At 52.8% G+C, this 14,367-nt stretch overlaps 10 protein-coding genes across 12 annotated transcripts; 5 read left to right on the forward strand and 5 right to left on the reverse strand.

The window, feature by feature from the left end:
* Positions 1-1,949: 1,949 nt before the first annotated feature.
* Positions 1,950-4,076, forward strand: H310_10656 (hypothetical protein; the record flags this gene model as incomplete). Its single annotated transcript, XM_008877090.1, has 2 exons — positions 1,950-2,724; positions 3,832-4,076. 2 exons carry the CDS (start codon positions 1,950-1,952, stop codon positions 4,074-4,076), a joined length of 1,020 nt encoding a protein of 339 aa, XP_008875312.1.
* Positions 4,077-4,142: 66 nt separating this feature from the next.
* H310_10657 (hypothetical protein) lies at positions 4,143-4,939 on the reverse strand. The gene has a single exon (XM_008877091.1). The coding sequence runs from the start codon at positions 4,892-4,894 to the stop codon at positions 4,184-4,186; it is 711 nt and encodes a 236-aa protein (XP_008875313.1). The 5' UTR covers positions 4,895-4,939; the 3' UTR covers positions 4,143-4,183.
* A 344-nt stretch (positions 4,940-5,283) lies between these two features.
* Positions 5,284-5,857, forward strand: H310_10658 (hypothetical protein). Its single transcript, XM_008877092.1, has one exon. It carries the CDS (start codon positions 5,305-5,307, stop codon positions 5,707-5,709), a length of 405 nt encoding a protein of 134 aa, XP_008875314.1. The 5' UTR covers positions 5,284-5,304; the 3' UTR covers positions 5,710-5,857.
* On the reverse strand, positions 5,284-8,037 carry H310_10659 (hypothetical protein). Its single transcript, XM_008877093.1, has 6 exons — positions 7,948-8,037; positions 7,629-7,884; positions 7,138-7,583; positions 6,681-6,955; positions 6,165-6,557; positions 5,284-6,113 (listed from the first exon to the last, which is right to left on the reverse strand). Exons 1-6 carry the CDS (start codon positions 7,999-8,001, stop codon positions 5,894-5,896), a joined length of 1,644 nt encoding a protein of 547 aa, XP_008875315.1. The 5' UTR covers positions 8,002-8,037; the 3' UTR covers positions 5,284-5,893.
* A 493-nt stretch (positions 8,038-8,530) lies between these two features.
* H310_10660 (hypothetical protein) lies at positions 8,531-9,609 on the forward strand. Its single transcript, XM_008877094.1, has 5 exons — positions 8,531-8,668; positions 8,733-8,842; positions 8,894-9,050; positions 9,103-9,356; positions 9,407-9,609. The coding sequence occupies exons 1-5, from the start codon at positions 8,573-8,575 to the stop codon at positions 9,477-9,479; spliced, it is 690 nt and encodes a 229-aa protein (XP_008875316.1). The 5' UTR covers positions 8,531-8,572; the 3' UTR covers positions 9,480-9,609.
* A 116-nt stretch (positions 9,610-9,725) lies between these two features.
* Positions 9,726-11,125, reverse strand: H310_10661. Of its 2 annotated transcripts, XM_008877096.1 has the most exons (6): positions 10,871-11,125; positions 10,705-10,814; positions 10,597-10,657; positions 10,303-10,542; positions 10,145-10,255; positions 9,726-10,098 (listed from the first exon to the last, which is right to left on the reverse strand). In XM_008877096.1, the coding sequence occupies exons 1-6, from the start codon at positions 11,111-11,113 to the stop codon at positions 9,889-9,891; spliced, it is 975 nt and encodes a 324-aa protein (XP_008875318.1). In that variant the 5' UTR covers positions 11,114-11,125; the 3' UTR covers positions 9,726-9,888. The 2 variants fall into 2 exon arrangements, with proteins under 2 accessions (XP_008875318.1, XP_008875317.1); XM_008877095.1 differs by having other exon boundaries at positions 10,303-10,657.
* A 229-nt stretch (positions 11,126-11,354) lies between these two features.
* On the reverse strand, positions 11,355-11,720 carry H310_10662 (hypothetical protein; the record flags this gene model as incomplete). Its single annotated transcript, XM_008877097.1, has 1 exon — positions 11,355-11,720. One exon carries the CDS (start codon positions 11,718-11,720, stop codon positions 11,355-11,357), a length of 366 nt encoding a protein of 121 aa, XP_008875319.1.
* Positions 11,721-11,934: 214 nt separating this feature from the next.
* H310_10663 (hypothetical protein) lies at positions 11,935-12,261 on the reverse strand (the record flags this gene model as incomplete). The annotated part of the gene is made up of 1 exon (XM_008877098.1): positions 11,935-12,261. One exon carries the CDS (start codon positions 12,259-12,261, stop codon positions 11,935-11,937), a length of 327 nt encoding a protein of 108 aa, XP_008875320.1.
* A 157-nt stretch (positions 12,262-12,418) lies between these two features.
* H310_10664 (prefoldin, alpha subunit) lies at positions 12,419-13,003 on the forward strand. The gene has a single exon (XM_008877099.1). The coding sequence runs from the start codon at positions 12,439-12,441 to the stop codon at positions 12,883-12,885; it is 447 nt and encodes a 148-aa protein (XP_008875321.1). The 5' UTR covers positions 12,419-12,438; the 3' UTR covers positions 12,886-13,003.
* H310_10665 lies at positions 12,897-14,334 on the forward strand. Of its 2 annotated transcripts, XM_008877100.1 has the most exons (4): positions 12,897-13,496; positions 13,540-13,649; positions 13,703-13,841; positions 13,896-14,334. In XM_008877100.1, the coding sequence occupies exons 1-4, from the start codon at positions 13,416-13,418 to the stop codon at positions 14,061-14,063; spliced, it is 498 nt and encodes a 165-aa protein (XP_008875322.1). In that variant the 5' UTR covers positions 12,897-13,415; the 3' UTR covers positions 14,064-14,334. The 2 variants fall into 2 exon arrangements, with proteins under 2 accessions (XP_008875322.1, XP_008875323.1); XM_008877101.1 differs by having other exon boundaries at positions 13,703-14,334.
* The last annotated feature ends 33 nt before the right edge of the window (positions 14,335-14,367 follow it).

Consider the following 14,367-nt stretch of genomic DNA (forward strand, 5'->3'; position numbering starts at 1 on the left):
ACTCATGGGTATGCAAAATCTTTGTCCAAACCTCACTCACTGAGTTTTGTAGAGTTTTGTAGCGATGCAATAATCACTGTCAGGGGAGTACTGAATAAGTCAGTGTCGTCGAAATTGAATGCTACAAACACTGCATATGGCACTAATATTCAAGAACTTGCGCTATCAGCGCTTACGAATGCGTTCGCGGAACTTACGGCACCGTTCAGCATGGAAGGCGTGAATTTACCCCTCATGCTGGAAGGCCTTGGACGTGACTTGGGAATCGGAACTCGACGTATCTGGCACAGTTGGTTGGTTCACAAGTCTGTCCCCGGCAGTTTTTTCGGCGACCGCCAATGTGGCCAACCTGCTGCGTCAAGTAAAACAAAGGTTGCGAAGTGTTCCGCATGGTGGTTCACCACATGGTGCCATCAAGTACTTGGTTCCACGAACAGATACCGCGAACCTCGTCCAATGCCATCGAAACCACAACATTGCTTTCAACTACGTTGGGCGGTTTCAAGAAATGAATGCCGTGGGAAGCTTGTTCGAATGAATCCAAGGTGTCAAAGATTTTGCTGGTGAAGACGAAGACGATTTCATTCCTGGAAACATTTACCTGCATCATTGCAGTTCAGAGTTGATCTTGGACGTTTCAGTCGACGAGTGGCAATTTTCGCGTCAACAACCACAACATTGGACTGATCTGTGGTGCAGTTGGATGCATCGGATTGTCGAACATTGCGTGGACCCTGCAACAATCGGGGGACGGACGCTCTCCGATGTGCCTAAAGTCATTGGACGTCATTCAATCGGTGGAAAATGAGTTGCTGCTCACGCTTGGACTGCGACCTGTATACATCGAAGACGTTTATCCGGTAACACCTTTGCAAGCTGGGATGATGTTTGCAACCATGAAACTCCATCGGAGTACTCTTTGCACACGATTTGCGATGTTCGTGGGGACGCATCAAGTGCTTTTGTCAATTTCAAAGCTCATTGGAAACAATTGGCTGCAATTGAGCCACTGCTTCGGAGCACGTTCGTGAGCACACCCAGCGGACTTGACCAAGCTGTGGCGAAATCCGATTGGAGCGAATGGAATATCTTGGACGAAACATGGAAGAATGACGATTTGGACTACAATACCAAAATTCACTTGCAAGAGACTCGAGCACGTGGATTTTCGCTTTGCGACCGATCATTCCATCGATTAACTGGTGTTCGAGTAGCCGTACGGTCATTTACATGTATTCATACGACAACAAATTAATATGAATGTTTGACTAGTCGGGACAACTCGAGTGATGGGGTCGACGCATCACTCGGTCGTGGATGGCTGGTCAGGAGCAATTCTCGCGTCAACTTTACAAAATCTTTGGCAGGGAAGTCGTGTGGAAAAGACATTAGATTCATTCAAAGAGTACATTCAATGGATTCATCTGCAAGATATGGCTAAACATCACAGTTTTTGGCGCGATTTTTTGTCCGATGTCGACCAAGCAAGTGTCGTGACCCTTCCAAAACCTCCAAAATGCACTGCGACCAAGGAGAAATATCGCGTAGTTCGTCGCTTTTTGCAGTTCCCTCAAATCAAAACTGTGTTCGGAACATTGCAAGTGACACCATGCGCACTATTTCAAACAGCTTGGGCAATATTGTTGCAGCAATATACGCGACATGACGTCAACCTTTTCGGCTGTGTCGTCTCTGGTCGAGATATCACCTTTCCTGGCATTGAATCGTAGGCATACCTTTCTCAATGACATCACCTGAAATGATTGACGTAGGCTTGTTGGTGTGTCATCAACACGGTTCCATTTCTGACGAAAACTACCTCCACCGATACCATTGCTGACGTAATTTCCATGGTACAGAGAACGTCTTTGGAGCTTGGAAAACACTCCAATTCCAGTCTTGTTCAAGTGAAAGAGTGGGTGCTCTGTGACACAGCCTTGTTCGACTCCATGTTCATGTACGGAAATTATGCCGCGTCCTCAACCGATCACGAAGGCTCCTTGAAGTTTACCGAAGGCGAAGAGTACATGCACACAAACATTGGGATATCCGTGTACCCCGGAGACGAACCATTTCGTTTCGATTTGTCCCACAGCACCTACGAAATCGACTCCCAATGCTTCAATTTCCTGTGCCATCGCAACTTATCCATCGTAACTGCCTTGGCAAAACCAGAAAATGCTGCCTCAAGAGTGAGTACTTTGGATTCACAACCAAGCAATGAAGGGGATATCTTTACGAAGAAGTCACGTGGACCTCAAGTCGAATCCTCCGGTTATTTGATATTTGAAGCTCGCGCCACCCGGACGTTCGGGCGGTCGAGTTTGAAGTGGTTGTCGTATGGTGAGCTGAATGCGCAGGCCGACACGTTGGCTTGCGAGCTGGCTGCGTTGGGGGTGTGCGTGGGGAGTCGCGTGGCTGTGGTGATGGAGCGTTGTTTGGAGATTCTGGTTGGACTGCTGGCCGTGCTAAAAGTGGGCGCCACCATGATGCCAGTGGATGCGACATTTCCTCAAAAGCGAATTGTCCACATGTTGAAGGACGCTGGAGCAACTCTCGTCGTATCGGCAGGAGGTTTTATTGATATGGCTAGATCCGGCAACTCAATCGATCGGCGTGACGTGGACGTGCGAGACATTGGCCGTCAGACGTCGTTCTTCGCCCTGGGCGGGGACTCGATTTCCGTCATCCGTGTCGTGGCTACGCGCAAGAATGCTGGCATGTGTATATCGGTTGGTGAATTTGTGACGGCCTCACGTTTTGATGTTGCAGCTGCAGTTGCAACTGAATCATCTCGAGTGAAGGATTTTGCCAAGAAATGTCTTGTAAATTCGATTCTGCTCTCAAGTGATCTTGTGGTGGGAATGAAGCTAACGTTTTTCCTTGCAACATCAACCCAGCAGTTCATGCTTGCTCAAACCGAGAAGAACCAGAGCACGTTTGTGCTGCAGGCGAAATTGCACTTGCCGGACAGTGTCGATGCTCCTCGTTTGGCCGATTCAACGAGTCGTCCAGATGAATGACATCATTCGGACGTCTTTTGTCCGAGTTCAATCAAAATTCTATCATGTCATCCGAGCGGACACTCCTGCGCTCGAAGCATATTCCACGGAAGAACGTCGTTGGACGAGTTCTTGGCGATGGACTATACTCGTCGTTGGAGCGCAATCTTTCGTTCGGTTTTGTGACTGTCGGGTCCAAACGGTATGCTGCGTTGACCATCCACCATTGCTTGTACGACGGATGGAGTATTGGCATGACTCCTTCGGATCAATTGTCGGCATATCAGGACGACGCACGGGCTTGCCATCGTCCGCAATATCGATCAGCATGGAACTACACATGACGGGGCCAAGTCTGCCGACCAAGTATTTTGGACTTCGTACATGGTTGGAGCTCCTGCGTCGTTGCACACGTCCAGCGCGGACGCTCTCAATCAACAGCTACAACCTCTCCGCGTGGTGGTGGATGTCAAGACCTTGACTCGAATTTCCAACCGAATGGGGGTCGCTCTATCCACACGACGCAGGACTCGCCATGACGGTCGCCAATCGAAGCATTCCCATCGACGACGCGGACAGGTACTGACGGTCCGCCTGCCCAACGATTGCAGTTTTCCGCACTTACACAATAACTTTGTCGATGGATGGGCCCTTTGATCAACGATGGTCCTTGCCGAGTGACGTTCAACGGGACCGACTCGTCCCTCCATCACAAAATGCACTTGGACGATGGTGCTATGTTGGGTCATTCGTTTGCAGATGTGGATGACATTGCCGCATGGACCCGGGGTTGCCGCCCCAATGTGCAGCACGCTATTCATGTAACAAGATTTCCCCGCCGCAACTGCGACGAACTCGGACGAGTTGGAAGTCGTCCCGGTCGTGCGTCCTCCAGACAACGAGGCCCGCGACCACAAGTACGTGTTTGTTATGGTCGTCGAACCCACGTCGAATGGGCAACTCGACCTCGTTGGTGGCGTCGACCGTGTCACATTGACTACCGCTCAGGTGCTCGTCGTACTCCAAGACGACCGCTCGACATTGATCCACATCGAAGCACTCGATGCCGCATAGAGCACGCCATTGTGTGCAGCGCTCCCACCATCCTAGGACGATCGAGGATGGAAAATACAAGCTAGAGGTCGTATGGCAAGCACAAGAGTCGTGTTGGTTAGCTCGGCCTAATCTTGCTTCAACAAAAACACTTCCTTGGTCGTGCCTTGCGATGTGATCACAAAGATTTCGACCTTGTCGCCCGTGTAAATGTCGCGCTCCCCCGCTGTGATAAACGCGTCCTTGATGATCGATTTGGTTTGGTCGATGGTCAGGTCTACCAGTGGGTCGCTTCGGCTCTCGTGGGTCACCAAGTTGTCCAAGAGCGGCATCATGAGGTGCCCGCCGCTGCCTTGTGCACCGCGCGACGTGTTCTTGTGCGAACCCACCGCGTCGTATTCATACACGGCGCCCTTCCCGTCCTTTGTGATGCCGCACAAAAGGCAAAACGAGTAGTACGGGAAAAAGCGGCGTTGGTACAACGTGTTCATGAGCAACTGGGCCATGGCTTCAATCGTCGGCGGTTGTTCGTTGTCGTGTTGGTACATTTGCGAACGAATGCCAAGCACGCCGCGCAGTTGAACAACGTCGTTGAAACTTCCCGGGCTCGCGAGCAGCACGTTCGGGGCCACTTCGTGGATCTTGGACTCGTCGCGGGACAAGATCGAGTAGCCCGTGCTCAGGCGAGTGTCCCCGGCCACGACGACAAAGTCCTTGCCCGCCACTGCAAGCACAGTTCCTCCATTGAAATCATACGGCTCAAAGCGATGTTCCTTGGTCTTGTGCTCCATCGGGAGCGCGACGGGGCCGTCGGTCGTGTTCACGTGCGGGAAGGTCATCGCAATTGCGTCGTTCGCTGCTGACCCCAAATGGATTTTTCTTGCACAGGATTTTAAATGTGCGTGATTTTCCATGCAAGATTTTAAATACGTGGGATTTTTATATCCATGATATCTCGAATTCTCCCTCCGTGCGTCTGGAATAAGTCAATACTGTCAGCTCCATTCTCTCCGCAAGGAAATAAACGATGGACGCGTGTCGTTGCAAGAGGGTCTTCTCCTGTCTTGTACCTGGTCTTGCGACGACTAGAATGGAACGAACGCTCGAGAACAGACATTTTAAATGCAATTGAAACAAAAGATCACATCAAGATCACGTATGAAGTAATAGAGGCACTTCGGAAACGCATAGGTCGACGGATAATTTTCAACCGGATACGCTGCACGATACGCCATCCAGTAAGTGCAAGATGAAGGTGCTCGAGGCGTCCGAGGGGCCGCTGACCAACTACGAGGTGATGACCCTGCTCGAGGAGAGGAAGAACGGTCGCATGGAACGCAAGACGCACTCTACTCTGTACGCGGAGCGCAACTGGATTGATTCCAAAGTTCTCAAATGCCTGTCCCATTCGCCAGCCAAGACGTTAACGGAAGACAAGATCGCGCACTTCTTATCCATGGTCGCGGGATTCGAGCTTACGAATGCAGAGAAGCTTCAATTTATCAACCATTGCCCGATGGAGTTGGTGGACGTGCACTTGATCATTGAAGATTGTGCCGAACGACTCACGGAAGTTCAAGTCGAAGAGCTCATGGCCATTACAGCGGAGACTCTCGGTGCTACTGACGACGACGAGGACGTCCAAGACGTCTAAGGTGAAAACACCCGTGCTGTTTCCGAATGTCCACATAACTTAAGCTTTTCAAGCACACGTCGATCGTGGTGGTTTTTCTGGGCCAAGTGTTCCCAGTCCGTCGATTCGTTTCAACATTCGCCTTTGAATCAGCCTTCGTATGGCCCCACCACACACATGACTCATAAAGGGCGTCGTGTTAAGATTAGCGCTGTTTCACGGCAGCTATCACGCTGCGCATCGACGGAAACATCCCGACGTACTCTTGGGTCGGCATGAAACGAAGACTGATCTGCCGCATGTTAAACCAGCGTCCGTGGAGACGGTGGGCGGCTTCGCGAGCAGCCGAGAGCGCGTCAAAGCAAATATACACGAGACCGCCTTCCTTGTCCTTTTCCACAAAGCTGTGCACGACCTTGCCATATCTAGAAAACATCACGTCATCGTCACGATGGAACACTGGAACTCTCTTCCACCTAGAGCACTCATCGACGACGTCCTGCTGGATCTCGACGTGCCAGTCGGGGTTGCCGCTTCGCCGCTCTTTGTACAAGTCGAACATGTTCTTCACAACAAAGCAGACGCTATCGACGCCCTCAATGTCGCCACCCGCCAACGCCGCCGCGCGTTGCGTCTGGGCCAAACTCACAGAGGGCGCCACTGGGTTGGACGCCAACGGGTTGTTGGGCTGCAACGTTGGGAGTGCCAAACTCGAAGCGCCGGCGCCACCAGCCAACTTGGCCATAAGCGCCGATCGGCTCTGCGAGTTGAGCGCGTACCCACCGGAACCTTCTTCGTCTTCGAGCTTCCAGTTACCACCGCCAGCACCGTAGCCCTTGTTGTTGAATGCCGACGGGCCGGAATCTCGTCTACAGACACACCACGGCAGATTTGATAATTGTGCTGACAAACGATCAAAAAACCACCGATCGAAAGGACGTGCGATGCACCAGTCCTCGACTGTGGCGAAGGCAACGTGGGTGGGGTCGTACCCATATCCAGATCCTTCGTGCTCGCGAACGGGGCCGACCTTCAAAAAGTTGCCCGCCACTTCCAGCCCGTTCGCCTTGGTAAGCGCCAAGTTGGCCTCGTCGGGGGTCGTGAACTGCACAAACCCGAATCCTTTCGACCGTCCAATGTCGTCGCGGTTGAGCGCCACCGACACGACTTCACCAAATGCACTGAAGACCGCCTTCACGTCGTCTTCGTTGATGTTGCCATGGAGGTTGCCCACGTACACGCGGGACGCCGCAGACAGCGACAGGCCCTGTTCGCAAACAAATGTCAACATCACAAGTCAAAGTCACGTGCACAAAGGAAACACATGCAGTTGATCAATCCTTTGCACTTGGAATCTCAGGCTAAGGTGTTTGCCCGTGGGCGGACATACGCACAATCCAAGGCCGTAGCCGAGAAGAGACGGGTTCAACGAATGAAGAGGAAACGTACCGAAGAACTGCCGCCGCCGCCGCTGCTGCTGCCGCCGTATGAACTCGAGTACCCACTGGCGCTGGCCTTTGTGGTTGGTCCACTGGAAAACACTGCGTCCTTTCGCGCAGCAAAGTTCTTCTCGGCCTCACTCGCCTTGATCAAGATCGGAAACGACTGGAAGGATGGGACCTGGCCGTTCACGAGCAGCACCTTCGGAATATCTTCCAAGTTGGAGAACTCGACATACGCAAACCCCTTCGACTTGTTTGTAAACTTGTCGCGGATCAGTAGTACATGCTCGAGTTTAGCCAACGACCCAAAGAATTTTTCCAAGTCGCGCTCTCGCACTTTTTGCGTCAACTGCCCGACAAACACCGTGCGGTGGTCACGCGTGAGCTCCATGAGCTCGCGCTGCTTGGCCCGTTCAATGCGTTCCTGGGACGTGCTTCGTGCGCGTGGTGGTTCTGAAAGATTGTAAAACGACATTATGCGTTGAAGACAGTTCGTACCAGGAGCAGCAGGTTCTTTCCTGTCTTTGGACCGGCTTCGGGAATGCGACTTGGACCGTCGACGTGATCGACGACTATCACGTGACCGTGAGCGAGACCGTTTGCGTCGACTATCTCTTTCACGTGAGCGGTCACGGCGGTCTCGGTGATCTCGGCGATGTTCTCGCGAGCGGGAACGGGGGCGGTCGCGACGGGACGAGTCTTTGTATCGGCTCGACCCAGCATCTTCCATGGACGCATGCTCGCCTCCTCCTCCCTAGACACATCCATCCCATGAGCATTAACATTCTTGTGAACTTGTACAGATCCATCGTCGTACGTTAGCGGCGGCCTTGATGCCTTGTTCCAGCAAGTGATCGATGTCGTCGTCCATGGGGTCCGCAGCTCTTCTTGCGTTTGTGGTGCAAGTATACCCTGTAGCATTTTATTCGATATGGATTATTACAGGTTCACCACCTCAAGAAATCTTCCAAAGTTAGCATACAAATATCCAGTGTAAGTTAATTATCCTGTGAGAATGAATTCCAATTGTGAGATTTGATCCGACCGCCACGTACGGTATTCGGAACAAAAACGGGCCACCCACGCAGTCGATGAAGTTGCAACCCCGTAGCGAAAGGCAGCGTGAAAATGAGCTGGAGAATAGGAAGGGGGCATATACCGCTATCCTGTACCTTGATCTGGACGTCACCAGGAACGTTAGTCTGAAGGGCGTCCCTTGTAATCTCCCTCGGCGCGTGTAATAAAAAGATTGAACGAATTAAAACAACACCCTTGTATAGATCAATGAGGGTATTTATATTGGGCGCATAAAAATACTGCTGGGATGTCGCAACGAGAAAAATATCTTGATGTTTGTATACCGCCGTGACAACATGACCTTTGTATGTACTTCGTTTTCAGCCTCATCTGAAGTCAATTGACGAAGATCACAAGAGTGTGTCATGAGTGCTTCCAACGATGCCGACCGCCAAATCAAGCAAATGGTGAACTTTATCTTGCAGGAAGCGCAAGAAAAGGCGAACGAGATCCGTATTAAGGTATGTCGGCAGTCCTCTCCTATCGCTGTGTGGCCAGGACCCATCGGCAGCCCATGTCACGTAGACGGAACACGATTTCAACTTGGAAAAGCAAATGTTGGTGCACAATGCGAAGTTGAAGATCCAAGAAGAGTATGCCCGCAAGGAGAAGGAGCGTGAAATTAACAAGCGCATGTAAGTTAGCCGAACCCTTTTCTCGTGATGTGATATTCAACATGTCCATAGTTCCCGGTCGGCTGAAATTGGCGCGTCCCGCCGCAAGAAGATGATTGCCCGCGAAGAACTCTTGCAGGCGTTGATCACGGAAGGCAAGGCCCGATGCGCTGAAGCCACGAATAACGAAGCGTCGTATCGTACGTTGCTTCGCGACTTGGCCGTCCAGGTTTGTGGGTTGTTCACTCGCCACGTTGGTTTTCATTCGAATGGCGATGTAGGGTCTGATCAAGTTGCATGAGACTGAGGTCATGATTGTCGTGCGAAACAAGGACGTGCGCTTGGTGGAAAGCTTGTTGCCCGAAATCTTGTCCAACTATGCGCAAATCCTCAAGCGTGAAACTGGCTTGGACGTGAGCAAGACCGCCTTGACCGTGTGCAAAGAGGAGCGACAGCTCCTCCCTGCGACCTCGGCCGGCGGGGTCAAGCTGGTGGCGCGCCAAGGCAAGATCGTGTGCGACAACACATTGGACACGTACGTCATGCATCGTCCTTCTCCACTGGCCCGTCACGATTTTCACACAGGCGTTTAATGCAAGTCAACTACGAACAAAAGCCCAAGATCCGCCAAATGTTGTTCCCCGAAGTCAAGAAATAGGTGCTTCTCGCACTTTGCATGGGCCGCGACCGACATGGCCCTGTCCGCCTCGAGTCTGCCCAAGTTGATCTGCTCCTCTGGTTAACGTAATGCAAGTCAAACATGGTGGGCAGTGTTGCAAAGACAAAAAAGAGGCGATCGCCTCCACGCAGTCCGTAGCTTCATGGTGGGGTTGGAACCAGTGTGGACGCCTGCAGACCACGCCCGTGTAGCTCGTCTTGCCGGCAAGTACCAACCGTCGTCCTCCTCACCTTGGCAAACAAATTGTGGCCTCGGGGTGTTGCACATGTTGGACAGTGTGTCCGAAGCTCCTTCATGTCCATGCAAGTTGGGTCCGAGTGGGGATCTCCATTGGACAACCACACGCACTGTCGAGTGGCCCGACCTCAACGAGTCGACCAGAAAGCTCTCATGTCAAGTTAAGCTGCGACAACACGGCGCTGCATTTCGCGTCAAGTTTCAGGGTCGCCAGCGGGTCCGCTCTCGTCGGTCCGATGTTGACGATCGCGAGGGGGATGTTCCATTCCTTGGCGCGCATGGCAAAGCGGTAGCCAGAAAAGACATGCAACGACGATCCGAGGACGACCATGGCGTCGCTCTGCCGCACAGTCTCGTAAATCTGACACCCGTCAGCACACAAGTGTGGAGAAGGGGCTCGATCTGACCTGATCGACTTTTGGCTTGGGCACACTGTCGCCAAAGAACACAATATTGGGCTTGTACATGGCCTGGCCGCAGTATGGGCATACGGCAACTTGAAACGCCCGCTCCATCTCCTACGACAGCGTCGACGTCGGCAAGAGCATCTTCACGTGCACGGCACCTGCGTGAGGAACATGTCTGCGTCTGGACGCATGCGGTCGTCTTTGTCGTCTGCTACGACACTCCCATCGTTGTACACTGCCGTTGTGGACTGCGCCACGACGTCTTGATGTACCAAATCTTCGTAGATGGGGTTCAACCGCGACAAGATTGCCTGGAACGTGTCGCGATCGATGGGCGGGGCCGCGCACCCAGGATGCATGCAAAGCACTTCCTCGGAGGACCCATGCAGCTCAATTACCTGCATACATACACAAGGATGAAGGCGTGCGAAGTGAGATGTGGAGCAGTGTACATGGCGACTTCCGGCTTTTGTGTGGAGCCGATCGACGTTCTGCGTGACAATCGTCACGTCCCTGGACGAGAACTATAAGCTCAATGGCCATCGTCGTGTTGACAGTACCAACGCCCAGACTCTTGCCATCGCGCCAAGATGTTGTGGTTCGTATTGGGCTGAACGGCGCGCCATTTTCCCCTTGCCATGAAGTTTCGTGCCCAATAGCGTTGACGCGTCTGCGACACATCGATTCGTCATCAATACCATCGCATTGTGTTCAAGGGTCTCTTACTGCTGCGCTCGTCATGAAGTCCATGTGCTGGATTGGACGATGGTTCGCTCGCGCATACAGACCGACGCCTGCCGATCGATAGTCTGGAATCCCGCTCTCCGTCGAGATACCAGCACCCGTCAGCACCAGTATCTTCTTCGACTTGGACACGAGTTCCTGAAGGAGCTGCAGCTCCAGCATCCGAGGCTTTCCATGAGCTGGGATATACGAAGAAAGGAGTCGCCTCCCGTTGATGCGCTGCATGTTAGTTTGGTGAATTCGGCGATGTTCATGTGATACGCACCTGAAACGCACTATGCAAGCCTGGGATGGCAATTTGCTGCGGAAGACGCACTATTTGCGCGAATGGTGCGTAACTTTTGCAAACGTTCCGGATACGGAAGGGGATGTCCGGATAAAGTTGCAAAGTATCCGGATGTCGTGACGATGTTTTGCGGATCATTCGCATCAACAGGGAACGAAAGGGTGCACCCACGTCGTGCCTTCACCTGTTCCGTTCGAGAAGAATCATTGACATGGCTCGTGCAACTCTCCGTCTCACGCATACCGCTCGCCCACGCCTGGCTGTGCATCGTTTCCCTCGCTCCGCACGTGCTTCCGACGACGCCGCCCTCATCGGACAACTCACAACGTTGCTCGCAACCTCCTTGCCATTGAGTTCCTTGTCGCTCTCGGCAGATGAGATTTCGTTAGTTATCTGTGAAGATGCCATGTTACCTGTTGCCCCTACGTCGACGGAAGCGGGGTGGTCAACGTTCAAAGTCGAAGGACCGCTTGACTTCGCCTTGACTGGCATTTTGTCGTCTCTGACCGCTCCTCTCGCCGCGGCTGGGATCCCTGTTTTTGCCATCTCCACGTATGACACGGACTACATGCTGGTGAAAGGCGACAAAGCACAGGGTGCCATCGACGCGTGGCACACCACTGGGCTTGCGGACGTAACCATCGTGTCAAGTTAGCCCTGTGTTCTTCCATCATTCTCGTCAAGCAGAACTGCACACGGCAGCGTTTGGAGATCCTTTGTACTCTTTATTCATTCGCATTGTATCGGAGTCGTGGCTGCGCTAGTAAATATGGACCATGCCGTAACCAAGCGTCCAAAACAAGATGAACGACACGACATGGCCACCGATGCCGTAAAACAGGAACGAATACCACTTCATGTTGAAATACGTCTCGACGTCGAACTTCATCTTGGCCAGCAGCGCTACGGACGTCACGACGTACAGCGCCACCATGAACGCAAACCCTTGGAACGCCGTCAACCCAATCACGCCAGCCATGCTTCCTGACACGACGCACATCGCCGTCTGCGTAAACTCGACCACGCCTTCATTCTTCTGCACGTTCTCCACCGAGAAGAACTCTTGGCTCTCCTGCTGCGCCTCCATCTCGGCCTCGTTCGATCAGCTCTGTCCGCAAACGAGGAGCTCTGCTGGTGCGATATCCGGATATCCCGGCCTTCTTATCCGAACACCGTGTTCTGTCAACGAATACCATGTTACGACATCCGTATATTTTATCCGGACACTCCGCCATTCCGTGAAAGCCGTGGTGAGCAAGCAAGCATGTCAGCACAGAATGAAGTCAGCTTAATGGATTTGACGATGGAGCAGCTGAACAATCTAAAGACGCAGTTTGAGCAGGAGCTACAACAGCTTACGTCGTCATTCACAGGCCTCCGAGAAGCACAGACTCGTTTCTCCGACTCCAAAGTCGCGCTGCAGTCGCTGCAACCGGCCAACCTAGGCAAGCGCGTGCTGGTTCCTTTGACGTCGTCGATGTATGTCCCAGGAACGCTTACCAACGTGGAGACTGTGCTCGTGGACGTGGGAACGGGCTACTTTGTCGAGAAGAATGTTGACGAAGCCAAGGGGTTCATGGACCGCAAAGTCGCGTTCCTGCAGCAAAACACCGAGTCGCTCAAGGACGTGCTTGAAAACAAACGTACCAACTTGGAAGCGGTAATTCAAGTCATGCAACTCAAGATGCGGTTGGCCGAGCAGGGAAAGTAATCGACTTGTCAACATCGCAATTAGTTTGACCCCCATGACCGTTCGATCCTTTGTGGAGTCGCCATGAGGCTTGTGCAATTGATGATCCGCGCCACTCAAGCGCCGTCATTGTACCCACGCCGGATCCGGCAAAGCAATTGCGCAAACGACCACAGAGGGTACATTGTGCACTCTCCTCCAACAACGTCCGCGTTTACTTTCAAGAGGCACCGCGAGGTCCAAGCGCTCGCGACGTGTCACGAGCCAATGTCACAGGGCTGCAGCGCCGTTGTACTTTTTGAGCGAATGCCAAACACAGACCCGGGGCATGGAGGGCCTTGGTTTCTCGTGGGCACCAGTGCAGCAATAAACCCCTTCCGCCAAGACACATCTGCGTCAGGCACCACTTGAGCTCCATTCAAGCCATTCGGTGCCTTGCTCATCGAGTCGACGTCATGGACAACGACGCGAAATGATATGGCGTGCTTTCTGCAATCGAAACCGATACCGGATACCATTATCCGGTCTTGAAACTGTCGCCAAGCCATAAGATGGTCCGCATCAAGGTGCGCGTGTTCACGTTCTCGATCGATCCGACCGTGGAGCACTCTTACCTCGTGGGAAGCGCTGCGGTACGTCCACGTACAAGCAGCGGGTGTCTCACTCGTTCAAAAGGGTGGCTTGAGCTCCGCCATCGGGATGATCGTCCTGGACGACGACGACGACTTGACATTTGCATCGGTGCGCCCGCGGATTGAGCTGAAAGAGGAAAACGGTCTCATCCGGTACCATTGCAAGTTGCGATGGTGCCGCAGTGCCTGACACGTTGAAAGTACAGGCGAAACCTCATGTTCCAAGAAGCATTGTTCCAGATGACCGAGGCACGGAATCCCCATCAATGGCCGACTCACACGCTGCAAACGTACTGGCTTGGATACTACAAGAATGAGGACGACATGACCCCAACCATCATCCCCGTGCGCTCGCTCCCAACTGATTGCTAGCTCATGGCACACTTGCTTTGCGTATAGACCGAAGACGAGGCCAGGTCGCTCCGGGATGTGCTGGATATGAAGTCGACGAAAGTGACGGCGGATTTGATCATCGTACCGCAGAGTCAAATTGGACCGGTGTGCGCCATGTGCTGCCAGGGGTGTGCTCTATGCCCCGCAATTCAGCTCCACGCAACTCCACGATAATGCGAACGGGTGCAATGAAGCAGATTCCTTCAATGTTGCCGTGCAAACACACTGCTGTCGGCAATTCTGATGGATCTGGTCGAACGTTTGAAGGGGCATGTCGTTTGGAGGGTCACCTTGAGGCGGCTGGCGCATTCTGAGCTCCAAAGGTCATGGCGCAAACTTGTCTGTCATCACGCCGTGGCAGATCAGGGGCATCGCCGTGAAACCACGCGTCCAGTAGTCAGTCTTAATGCAGGACGGAATATTATAACTCAGTTATAATCCTGGAAGAGTACACGGTGGCCACGAGCCAAATGTATAA

This window comes from Aphanomyces invadans (genome assembly GCF_000520115.1).
Source record: "Aphanomyces invadans strain NJM9701 unplaced genomic scaffold supercont1.27, whole genome shotgun sequence".
Lineage (NCBI taxonomy): Eukaryota > Oomycota > Saprolegniomycetes > Saprolegniales > Verrucalvaceae > Aphanomyces > Aphanomyces invadans.